Source organism: Lepisma saccharinum, chromosome 14, assembly GCF_977018435.1.
Source record: "Lepisma saccharinum chromosome 14, izLepSacc3.1, whole genome shotgun sequence".
NCBI lineage: Eukaryota > Metazoa > Arthropoda > Insecta > Zygentoma > Lepismatidae > Lepisma > Lepisma saccharinum.
In genome coordinates this window covers 79,554,454-79,567,825 of record NC_139242.1, presented here as the reverse complement: position 1 = coordinate 79,567,825, position 13,372 = coordinate 79,554,454, and the positions used below count along the sequence as shown (strand labels likewise).

Genomic DNA, 13,372 nt, shown 5'->3' with positions numbered 1-13,372 from the left:
GGTACTTTGGAGTCAATGGCAAAAATATTGCGTTTCACACTAAGCAGAAAATAGTTTGTAATTGCACATTACAAGCTGCTTCTCACACTTCTTTTAAAAACAAGCAGGTTAATTATATTTCATTTCTACAATACCGACTCTGAAGTATACGCTCGTGATCATGTTGTTCACATTGCCCACACGTATTGCCTAAGCCAAGCGTCAGGTTAACCTTGCAGCAGGTTTTATGTATCAATCCGCGCGAGAACTGAGCTCAGAATCTTCCGTGCCAGTCTTTCCTCAACCGCCGAGCTGCTTACATCGGAGACACCGAGAAAATCTACAGTATTGCCAACCGCACAACACATCAAAACCCGCATGCATGTCAAGTGGATTGTAGTTTTGCTTCTCTTTGTCTCCTGAAACATAACATTTTAAAAGTACTTTCTGCGCATATATTATTTAATAAATGTGTCATTAATATAAGAGCGAAACAACTTCTAAACATGAGAGCATGTGTGTATATTTCGAGCACGCAAAAATAAAAATAAACAAAGATAAAAGTAAACAACGATAGGCCCCTCTTGAATTTAATGACAAATTATTGTTTTTGGTTTAGAAAGAAATAGATTTATGAAAAACTTGGTTGCTTCGTTCGCAATACATCCGTTACTGTAAGACACACGCACTTCAAGTTGTACCACCAAAAAAGCATGATTTGTTATTGGTGATATATACAATCAGGTGCATTGTCTGTCGCTTTTACTCTGGTTTCAATTTATGAATCACTTCACTAAACCAGGATTCAAATCTTGGTCTGTCTATTTGTTGCTGATAATCACCCTTCCCTTTCTTTGCGCGGAACAGTAAATATGCGCCTTCAACAAAGCTTTCATTGCCGCCAGTGGGTGAAACAATAAGCCTCCCCCTTCCCCTCATCGTCGGTTTCTTCAGCCCTGGCGGTGGTTTTGCATGATGGTATCCTTCCATGGTTTATTCCCCCTTCCCCCACTCACCGAGTTGAAGGACGTCTCGTCCAAATAATAAACATGTTTCTTCTCACTGCGATATATTTTAATACCGCGGAGATTCTTTTGTCGTCAAACAACAAACAATCGTTTCCTCTTGCTAAACTCAAACCGCAAATCATTCAACACCCGTGATAAAATTCGTGTGCACATTGACGGCAAATCACCTCACGCCCTGTTTTACTTTGATCTTGTTGCCGCAAGGAGGATTATGCATTTAAAACAACTTGCTTGACTTTGAAGAACATTTCCTTTCGGATGAAGCCCAAAATAACATTCGGGTAAAACCGCGCGCTGAACAGGAGATTCAGCCATTCTCGCCGCTCTACAATAAACATAGGGTTAAAATAGTGGGATGTGCAACACTGGTATCAGCGATTTCACGCGCTCTGCAACGCATTCAGTCTCGCTCGACTCGCTCTAAAGTTTCAATGTCTCTTCAACGCAATACAGATTCGAGTTGGCGAATCTGCGGTTCTAAGTTCGTCTGCACAGTGATTGCAACCAATTAAGTCCATACCTGCTAATCAATGTATTATTTTGTCTGTATATTACAAATTAAATAACTGTTTTCTTGCAAGTATGCAGTTGTGTCGGAATAGAACCCGTCTCAGTGGAACTATATTCTTGCGCGCACGTTTGGATCTACATATGCTAAAACCTGCTGCAAGGTTGACCTGACGCTTGGCTTAGTCTACATCGCCTACGCGTATTACCTACACTAACTTGCCTGCATGCAGAATGTAGACATTCACTGTGTGCGCGAAGACCAGGAGAACGGTGGTAAGCTGCTGCAAGTAAAGGGGCACACATTTCTACAATTTAAATAGACTGGAATGTGCATAAACACGAACAACAAGGATGTAAAATGATTTCGTAGTCAATTCACAAGTAGAAAATATAAGTTTCCCCTGCGTACTTACCCCAATTCCTAGTATCCTGGTTGTCGTCTTCTTCCAGACATGGACACTTGTTTTCATCTCCTGAAAAAGAAAGTTGTTATGAAATTGTACCACCGTCAAGTATTAACATACAATTACATCCTAAGGAACTACTTTTACTATACCCTTACAAAGAATTGATTGATTGATTTACTTTATTCTATTTCGCGTTTTGTGCCTCTTGGTTAATTTGCAAAGATGGGGATGAGTGATGAAATTGATGAATGGACATTCACAAACAACCAAGCCCGAGCGGGATTCGAACCCGGGACCCTTGGCGTCGCAGCGCGATGTGCAAACCATTTTTTTCTACGTAAAGGATATACCCTGTTACCCTGCCCCCGTGTCAGGGCAACAGTGGTTTTTTTTCCTTATTTAAATATTTTATTAATATATAAATGTGTGATTAGTGTAAATCAAATTATTATGTATTTTTAGGTTTGTATTATTCCATGTATAAATACCATGTAGCTATCTGTTCTTTCTTCGTGTTTCGAACGTTCAGAAGAAAGGCGGGCAGTTTAGCCGTAAAAGTATAAAAAATTTAAAAGAAGGGCCGTTGGCAACAGACGCCAACAAAACGTATATAAACTCACAGATGAGAGTGGGAGAGGTCGGCTGTTGGAACTGAGACTTGGAAGGGAGAGGCTGTTTTTGCTTCGGTCAGCTAGGACCGGAGGACAGGTCCCCTAAACGGATGCTGTAAGAGATTGGATTGCCGGGCAAGCTAGTGCCTTGGTGTCCAGTTTACAGGTAAAAAGGGTAGTTTGTACTGGATGTTATTTTGAAGTAATTACGGTGCGCCGGGCAGCCTAGTGCCTTGTCACCGTGGAGGTTGAGAAATGTACAAGTCGGGCGACCTCGCGCCTGTTAAGACGTTTCTTGGAGTAACGCGAGTCTACCTTGTGACAAGCGTACTCCAGATGTAATTCATGAAAATGTAAAGCATCCAGGTACAAACAATAGAGATTCCAACATCAAAATTAGAGTTTTGGTCCGATAAATAATTAGAGAAATGAACGTTCGGATAGGACTTGTATATACTTTAAATTTTACGTTAATTAAACTATAGAAATTATCCAAAATTTCCGTCTTTAATTTCACACATGCTGGACAAGGTAAATTATCCCCCTGATCATAAAGGTTTCGAAAAGGTTATCCGTTGTCTCTTGTAGTTAATTATATAATTATGTTGACTTGTAGCAAACCCACGTGCATTGTCGTACAAAGAAAGATACCCCTAGACAAATCAGAGCCGAGTACGAAGTGCACAGAACCTCGAGTGCGGAGGTAAAGTGTGGGGGGCCAGGCAAGTAACAACCCACTACACGGAGGTATCCCCACCATTCACACTTTTTCTCACTTTTCAATTCTTACAGTTTCTCAGTTTCTTATCATCTGGACAAACACAAATACCCATGACTTACCAGGATTCGAACCCGGAACCCCAGGCGTTGTAGCGCAACCACTCGGCCAAGGTGTCCGGCCTTACAAAAGAATTCAACAAATTAATAGAATATTATTCATATTTGTAGACATGGATTTTTTCAAAGCAGCATATCAGAAAAAATGGTCTTCAAATGAAGATTTCAATTATTTTTATATGTATTTTAAGATTGCATAACATTTGTTTGTATTTTGAACTCCTTTGATTTAAATAAATTTATCCGTTCACAGATACACCGGGTGTCCATAGTATATTATGCCAAGTAAAGGCCTCCCCCATGGCGCAGTGGTAGCGTCATTGCCTTGTAATCAAGGGGTCCCGGGTTCGATACCCGGTGGAAGCACAAGTGGTTCGGATCCCACTTTAAACTGTAGGTCCAGTCCCGATTAGCCTTACTGTGCATAAAGTGGACTTAAAACACCAACTCCAACCAACCAACCAAGCCAAGTAAAAAATTCAGGGGCCACAATACTGATGAATATTATATATATATATATATATATATATATATATATATATATATATATATATGTATGTATGTATGTATGTCTATATACACACATATGTATATTCAAATAAGTGATCCTTTTGACACTTCTTTTTGAATGTAATAATTTCTAACAAATGTGCAACATGTACATCATTGATTCACATAATCATATCAACAAAGTCACAGAATATAAATATCTCACTCCAAAACTCACATAGAACATTTATCCTTATTTAATTCAGTCGCATGTTACCTTGTTGCAACCGGTAAACCAACTTTTTCATATATGTAGAATTGCTTGAGAATTTGAAGTTGTCTGGCATCTTTCCTTGTTTTGCTTGCATGCAAATATTATAAATATGTGCAATAAATAAATTTGCTACGGTAAACTAGGTAAAATTTTCAGAATACACCAATGCTTTAATGCTGACATTAGTTTCAGTAAATTGTGCTAATTACGGTAAAAAGTGATATTTGAAAATGAAACTGCTACAGACCATTACAAGAACATGAAAACTTCACAACGAAACAGTGGTTTAGTATATAATGTTATACTTGGCCCCCTTCTGGAGAAAATTATCGTTTGACTCTCCTTTCCAGAAGATTCAGCAACATTTATATTATAATCACAGACATGAGGTTATATTGAAAAATACATTAGCTACTTACCAAAAATTGAGGACTCCTCCGTTAGCAAAAAAATATTTTGTAACTGAAAGGAAGTTATTTACTTAGTTTCTTTAATAAAAAAAAATATTTCCAGAATATTATGATGTCATTTACCATCTTAAATTTCTACTTGGAATTAAACAGTTACAAAAACATAGAAAACATATAGCAAAGAACCACACACGAGCGCGAGTGTGTGTGCATGTACGAATGACCGTTTCAATGGCATTTGTTCCTTCGAGCGCAGATCATTTTGTAAATAAACGTGCGTCGCCTAAACACCTAAGGGTCTCCGAGATATTCGTTAGTGTTATCGCCCAGTTGTTAGCCACACGATTGTATATATAGAAAACAATAAACATGCATAAAAACACGTGAACAGGCTTAAATTGTGGTACTGAAAATTTAAAGGGTTGCAGTAGTCTAGAAAAAACGTCGATCCAAATTGTACCCTTTATGCATCCTTAAACAATTTAACAATTCGAGGAGGTTATATTTGAAGGATTACAAAGGTATAAAATGTATCCTCGATATTTTTTCTGTGAATATAAAATGAACTGGTGGATAAAATATTCAATTTTAACCTTTTATTTTTTTATGTTATCATATTCATTCTCTTGTCTCTCGTGGATGCTATGATGAGAAAAGAAAGATATATGCTGTACACTAACTTTAGATCTCTCACTTTTTAGGAGTGGTAAAGCAAAAAGTTCGGAAGTCATCGTTGATTGATTAAGTACCTTACACTGTCGCGCAGAATTTAGAACTTCAGCAAGGATAGACCTGCCGGAAAATTACTGCTTGATGTAAAATGTACTTTCTTTTTGTTGTTCGTATTATCTAAACTTTTTAGAGGGAAGCAATGTTGCCTACCAGTAATATGCTAATTTATTATGACGTTAAGGTATATAGAATAAATCGTTAACCCGTCCCTTATTGTCATCTGTTTCTAAACGCGTCCTTCCCGTTCGAACGTTCTTCTTCTTTTCGTTTCGGAACTTCCCTACAAACCCCTGGCACACATAATCTGCCTTGTTCATTCATTCTTCAATTCCATAAATAATCCTGTTATTTCAAAGGTTTCTGCTGGTCCTGCATTCTCGGGTCTCATACTCATACGACACTCGTTTATTTTTTTTATTACTATATTTGAACACAGTATTGATATTCGCCAAAAACATTTCATGTGACCATTTCTGATCGTCTTAGATGCGAATTTCGAATTTATATATTCAATTACCTCACACATCATTATACTTTTTCTCAGAAGTTAGTATGACAATATAAAACTATTTTTCGTATCAGTCAAAAATAATAAGAAAGTGGAAATATTGATTTGTCTTAGCTACATTTTGGAAACCATTGTACATTGCGAAGAAATTAATTTTGTTGCTTTAGAATTTCTTTATGCTAAAGTTTTGTCACATAATGCAACATTTCCATAACATGAAAGAAAGCAAATACATTGTCCAAACTCTGCAAACGATCTGATGAGGTATCTAGCTAGAGACATAAAAATTGAAAAAAAAAACTATGAACAAATTTCTTTAAAAAAACATTTTTTAAACCATTCAATATTTTGGACATTTTCAAATTTGGCTTGACATTTGCGGATCTAAGTTGAGTATTTAATTTAAAACCAGAGATAATCAATGAAAAGCGTAACTCATTTTAAAAACTCTTAAAATTTTCAACTTTAAAGCATCTAGTCTTCTCTCATAAACATTTTACACAAAGAATCAGTTGATTAGTGAGAATATATGCAGCAAATATGGTCGTAATCAAATGCAGTGGTGGCAGATAGTGAATTATTTGATATGGGATGACCCATATTGAGATGCTAAGATACAATTAACAGTTTTAAAGCTTTACTGAAATGAAATTGAATATCAGAAGTTGGGCTCTCCTGTGCTCAATACTTAATGTCTATTGGGATGCTGTGATAGTTCACTTAAGAAGAAAGCATGTCTTGACTTGCCAGGAGTAACGTTGAGTATACAATAGTTGAATACATCCTCACATATACTACAGTAATAACACCAGAAACGTGATGTTTCGTTGAAGCTGTATGGCATGTAGGAATAAAAATCAAATTTATGTAAATTGTATGCTGCATTATGACCAATTGATGTTTTCTTTGTAATGTGAATTTTATGATCTTTTTATTATGAAGTTTGCATCCATGAACACAGAATCAACTATGCATAATTGAAAATCTCAACCAACAGGTACTGATAATTTCCCGTGTATGTAGTCTACAGTAATAACACCAGAAACGTGATGTTTCGTTGAAGCTGTATGGCATGTAGGAAGAAAAATCAAATTTATGTAAATTGTATGCTGCATTATGACCAATTGATGTTTTCTTTGTAATGTGAATTTTATGATCTTTTTATTATGAAGTTTGCATCCATGAACACAGAATCAACTATGCATAATTGATAATTGATAATTTCCCGTGTATGTAGTCTGTATATACCAGAGTAAATATGAGTATAACATTTATTATTATGGTAAATGTTATATAAATTCATAAAATTAAATACAGCATTAGAGCAAACATATAATATATTGACTGATTGATTGAATTGGTGCTTAAAGTCCACGTTATGCACAGTGAGGCTAATCGGGACTGGACCTACAGTTTAAAGTGGGATCCGAACCAGTATGATCCTACATCGAGTATCGAACCCGGGACCCCTTGATTACAAGGCGGCGACGCTACCACTATCAGGGAGGCCTCAAACATATAATACATTATTACATCAAACGGTGTATTACATGCATTGTCTCCAACTTGAAATAAATTTTAAGATTGGAAAAAACCAAAACATGTTTATACTTCTGCAAGCAAATTTCCATTGGTTCTTTTTCCAGTGGACAATACGCTAATCTGGAACAGTCATTTTGGAATCTGAGTCCCGGGAAATGATTTATAAATGGACTGCAAGGTACATAACACGTATGTGTGTGTATGCATGCATGTATGTAAGTTATGCATGTATCCCGTAGGAAAAGTACGAATATTTTATCGTTGAAGTTGGCAACAGAGCAAAAGTTGGATTACGAGTTGAAGCAGAATGTAGCAGTAGTCAATTCTCTCCTGTTGTGTATGTACGCAGAGGTTAATTTATGCACACACGTAGGTATTCATAATATAATGTTTATCACGAGGATTCATAAGAACAACGATTTAACACTAAACTTACATAACCATGTCTAATATGGCTGAACTTACACTTTCTAATAAACAACTTTACAAACTTTTTAATGTTGATTCAGATATTATGCACACTTAACATTCGCCCACTTCCTTATTCCATTTAATTATATTTCAGTCCATCAGGAGGTTTTCTCTGTCGAGAGGACCTCATATACTGCTTCTGCTGCTGTTGTCGATATAGGATGCAGTAATTATCTGAATATGACGTAGACGGCTCGTCGTCTGGCGTTGAAACTTCAGCCCCCACAGTACCACTGTTATTGCTTCCAATTTTACAAATAATCCATAAGTCTTCATCGTAGAAAATTGATGCGCCGACTTCACCTGTATCTGGCACATGTACATGTTCATCATTACCTTCCTCCTTCTTATGACTTTCAATATGATATATATCTTCTTGTCTTGTATTCATTTCAACTGATTATCAAGCACGACGCGGTTTCTACCTTCAACATTCACCTGCCATGTAAATTTGCTTCTAAATGCTATAACGTTTCCCTTAACATACCTCATAGCATTCCTCTTGTCATTAAATGGTAGCGTAACCCATACAAATCGTCTCTTTGTACAACGTTTCTTGCTTTATCCTTTTCGTAGTCTTGGTCTACTATTTCTTCCATTTGGGCATCAAATGTATTCCAGGCAATGTAGGAAAAGAGCATTCATTTTCTGTGGCGCTTTGTCACAGGATTCCAGGAGAAAATTTCTCAATATCGTTTTCTTCATTTCGTCTTTTACCATCTCTCTAATGGAGCACCACCTTAATTCAATCTCTGATAGTTTATTCATATTTTGAATAGGTACATTTAAACAACTGTATTTCGGTTTTCCACTACATTCCTCACCTAAGCGTCCTCATAACAACCCTCACCTGTAAGATAGTAATTTCAAATTAAGGGGAAGATTGACAGTTCGCACCACTTGTACATTTATTTCAATGTCGTCCGAATGGACACTACTACTGAAAATACACCCACAACAGAATAGGGTAAGGATTTATCTCCATGTTGCAAGTGGAAGCGGTTTGATTATTAAGCTAGACACAATGTTCGAAAACTGTTATGAATAGTGTATACAGAATCTCAAGTATTCCTTATGGGGCATCAACTTCAAGTTACAGCTAATCAAATGGAAGTTTCGACCTTTCTTACCACCAAGAAATTGTTCAACGTATTCCTTTCCCGTCCATGTACTTGTCTACGACATTGCATGTTTGATATTCCCGAGAGAACAAACAAAATAATGCTCATATAAGTGTAATTCATTTCTCCTTGCCTCCTACGGCCATCCTGGCAGTGTTGTCAAATTTGATGCGCATAAAAGAGCTAAATTTTATCCTAATGAAGCTAAAGTTGACTTTCAAGGAGTTCGATTTACAAAGGCTGGATAAAGTGCCTCCTGGAGTAATTTTAGGTATGAAAAGGGTAGCGGCGCAGCTATTACTGTCAACTTTAAAGTGATGACAATTTATTTCTAGTTTTCACCGTCTAAATCTGGTGGCATCACCCATCTCAATAATCTACCGATGGTCGTAGGATGCCCGGATAACAATACTATGTCATCTTCACGTCAGACACAGGCCTATAAAAAGTAGCTGTGAGGTAAGAGGGGATAAAGTCAACAGCCAAAATAGCAATATCACCTGCAAAATATATGTTCGTGGCAAAAGTTGGTCTATGTGGGCCGGAGCTAGTGACAATATCATGGTGTGGCAAGGGGTGGGCGCCCCATTTTACAGCCAAGCGAGTGCATGATAGAGCCATATCTGGCTCCAAAAAAGTTAAGTTGGAAACAGTGCCGCTGAGATGACCATCGCGAAAACCCCCCCCTCATGTTCCTAATAACAATGTCCACAGTACTCGTTCACGTCCTTTTATGTTCTCTCTAACCTTGAGATCAAATAGCTGGAAAACATTTGTAGACCTAACACATCCATTCTTGAACTTCAATTAATCTGTAACAGAGATTTAGTCAAATTTAACACTTTCTAACACATTCAAGTAAATCAATGACTATTCTGGATACCGAATACTCATTGGATCTCGTCCTGGTATCATTTTAAAATCATATCGTCATGTAGTAAAATGAAAATCATAAATAAACAGAAAAGAACAAAGAAAAGCAAGGGAATCCGGTAAATACTCGCGTAATTGACGTCCTGGTATATTTTAAGCAGAGTTGATAAAAATAATGATTTTCATTTTAAAAATTATTTTTTCAATTTAAACACATTTAAAATTGCTTGCATGGTAAAGCCTACTGTTATACATATAGTCTCAATTCAACATAGCGTTAGCTGTACAATACTTGAGTGTATCCAATTTTAATAGAAATAAATATGTTTGAACTTTGAATGATAATTAATACCATATACACATTTCAAGAAAACTTTACGCCATTGTCTTCGACAGTATGTGTTATGGTATTTAATTTGTTTCGACTTCCTATTCTTGGTTTTCACAAAGAAATAACATGTACAATCACTTTAAGTTAATTCATAATAGAAAACAATCGGGGGAATTGAGTGTTTCGGTGTTGTTCTCATTATAGCATTACGTCAAAGAATAATTTCTGTATAAATTGCAAAGGATAACGAATTAACAGAGCATGTTTGAAAACATGAACGAATTCATAATTGATAACATTTCATATATAAACTACAATGTTCTCTCTATCTCGCAAGTACAGTGAAATTTATTTTCTGGGAATTTAAAATGAGGATTTCCACTCATTTCACAGCTCTCCTATGTGTACAGGTAATCGTAGGATTATGTGTGTTATTTCGCTATATACCTTTCATAACTGACTCGTAATTAATATTAATATTGTAATACAAAATATCATTTTATATTCATCAATAATTTTATTTTAATTTTCTAACTTGTCACTGAAAATGTATTGCAACATGTAAATGGGGTGTAAGGGGTGACTTTCCAGGAAGTACACCCTGCTTTCTGCAGACTGAACAGGCTCTGGCGACTGGTCCTGTGGCCAGTATAATTCTGTGTTGTCCTGTGTTTTGTCGTTCTATGTGCTGAGTGCCCCTTTACAGCCTCAGCTTTTTAACCAAAGTCAGAAAATTTTAAGATTTTAGTTACAACACGGCATTACAGTTATGCCACTTTAGTTATGGTAAGGGGTTGGACCCCATATAGTGTGACGGGTGAAAAATAGCCTTAGTGCTAACGTACCCAAAATTTTAAATTCAAATTCAAAGTTAATATAAATATCAGCAATAAATATAACAATATTCTAACAATCGTTAATTTTGTTTACTATGTGTGAGAATGTTTGATTCTTTATAAATTAAAATGAAAGATTCTCAGATCAAATATTTCACTATCGCACTTGATAAAGTATATAAATGTGCAATCTCATAAGAGAAGTTTGAAGAAACTACAACGCAGATTTGTAAAAAATCCATAATAAATATGTAGCTGTGCCTTAAGTGTAGATACAGGGTAAGTCAGGACATTGTGAACCAACCGAAAATGCTTGCAATGAAAATGTTGAAAGCATCATCAGTAAGAAATAGATTATTGCTTAATGTTTTGTTTGTGCAGTACATTATCATTCTCCTCCCTTCTTGGAAACCGCCATCTTGAATCCAAAGTATCTACAATTATATGTATATAGACGGTTCCTACAGGTTAGCCCATGGCTTTCTTAAAAATTAAAAACTTTCCAGGACATGCATTAGCATTGAATGTGCATATTTTCCATTATTTAATACATGTTTCCGGTGAAATAAAATACACTTGTATATCTAAACATGTCCAATGCTGGATATTATCCCAAATAAAAACTAATATTATATTTTTATATCTTGCAATTTTTTAGCATTAAAAGTGAATTGATTACAATTTATGCAACATTTGATCAACATTACGTGGCAACACGTGACAAAATATTACCATTATGTTTAATGTGAATTACAGCCTATTTAAATGTAATTAATTATAGACATTCACCTACTTGTCTGAACTATGTAAAATAAAGTTTATTGTAGCCAAAACCTCAACGAAGGTAGAAGGTACCTATTACATCGCAGTACTCCGCCAAACATCTGCCTCGTTCCCTTCCTATTTATAGGTCCCGCTAATGACCTAACCCGTTATTGGAAACTTCCACTGGTCGACTGTTCAGCGATACACCTTGCTGCCCCTACGGCCAAGAATTCAAACGCACAGGAACACGTATATATCCACAGAAGTTGCACACACATTAATATAAATGCCACTAACATCATCAAAACACATTAAACTAAAACCTGGGCAGACTCAAAACAAAACTTTCATTGAATACGTAAGAAGACTTCTGAATGTAGTACAACCATAAGCTTCTAATAAAATAATTTTAACGTTTTTTTTAGCTTTGAGAGACCATCATTATCTTGTAATAATAGAACAATTACCTCCGTTTTGCAATAGTAAGAAAATAACATTTATTTTACTCTCACACTTTTAAATTCTAGCTTTCATCATTATTTCTGACAGGAATCACTCAGAGTAAGTATTGATATTTTATAGTATAAATATATATTACAATTACAGTATTTATGTTTGCACAGTTCAGGCTGTACACTGATACGAGCCTCATTGATAACTGAAAATGTCGCATGCTTGTCTCGGTATATTCAATCGCAATACCACACTGTAAGCGCTAAATTAAATATTGATGACGATAATTACAGCCAAAGTACACAAGTTAAAAAACATGAACATTTGACGCGCATCCCCCCCCCCCATTCTCCAGACCAGTAGAAAAGGCTAACAGGCATACATGAGAATCAGGCTACTATACGTACTTCACACTGTGCCACTACGCGTGTCATACAAACGAATAGAATTCATCTAAGCAAGAAGTGACTCGACAGGGCTCGACTAATGAACGCCTGCGAACGTGTCTGTTTCATGGCGGGCCAACGCGACTGCAGCTACCAGCTGTTTGCAGTAGCGCGAACTGCTTCTCTCTACACGATCGCTCTCTCCCCTTATCTACCGTTATGCACAGTGTTGCTCCACAGACTCTTGGGAGAGACTGTATGAATTCAAAATTAGGAAAAGGAATCATCATTCCAGAACTGTCATTTTGTGCATGTTAATTAGTTTCTTGATTTTACTTCAAAAATATTAAAATAAAGCATGAAGCCACATCCATGTTTTCCAGGTTTAAGAATTTTGACATTTTGCTATTTAATAATTCCACTCAAGTAATAAGATGTAAAAATTAATTTTTGTTTGCCGTGAGTTAAATCTGAGATCCCGAATTTTCTCTCAGCCGTTAGTAAGGTAACAAAATAAAGCATGTGTCAATAGGAGAGGTTTTATTACACTGGAGGTATGGTATTCTCTCAACACGTCTATGCTATTAAGAGGTTTGCGATGGTTCGAATTTTGATCACGCCATGGTTTCAAAATTTATAAAATATTTTGAGCATTACACTATAAATAAAATATATTGTGTTATATTGTTATTATTACTATGAAAGTGTTATAGTTAAATAATATAATATGTAACATTATTTTGTACGACACACACAACCACATATGCACATATGCATTTTTTTCATACTATTGGCACGTTCTGAAAGTC

The 13,372-nt window shown here is 36.0% G+C and overlaps 2 protein-coding genes across 2 annotated transcripts in view; one reads left to right on the top strand and one right to left on the bottom strand.

Moving 5' to 3' along the window:
- The window catches only part of LOC145998628 (trypsin-1-like), an 83,367-nt gene extending 76,755 nt beyond the window's left edge, over positions 1-6,612 (bottom strand). The window contains exons 1-3 of the mRNA XM_083135086.1: positions 6,533-6,612; positions 4,555-4,597; positions 1,931-1,990 (exon numbers count right to left, since the gene is read on the bottom strand). Coding sequence (XP_082991212.1) covers positions 1,931-1,990; positions 4,555-4,597; positions 6,533-6,568 — 139 coding nt within the window. The 5' untranslated portion in view covers positions 6,569-6,612. The remainder of the gene's footprint in view (positions 1-1,930; positions 1,991-4,554; positions 4,598-6,532) is intronic.
- A 3,832-nt stretch (positions 6,613-10,444) lies between these two features.
- Positions 10,445-13,372, top strand: part of LOC145998627 (thrombin-like enzyme AhV_TL-I) — a 57,725-nt gene continuing 54,797 nt past the window's right edge. Inside the window, exons 1-2 of the mRNA XM_083135085.1 lie at positions 10,445-10,533; positions 12,252-12,285. Of these exons, the coding sequence (XP_082991211.1) occupies positions 10,492-10,533; positions 12,252-12,285 (76 nt within the window). The 5' untranslated portion in view covers positions 10,445-10,491. The remainder of the gene's footprint in view (positions 10,534-12,251; positions 12,286-13,372) is intronic.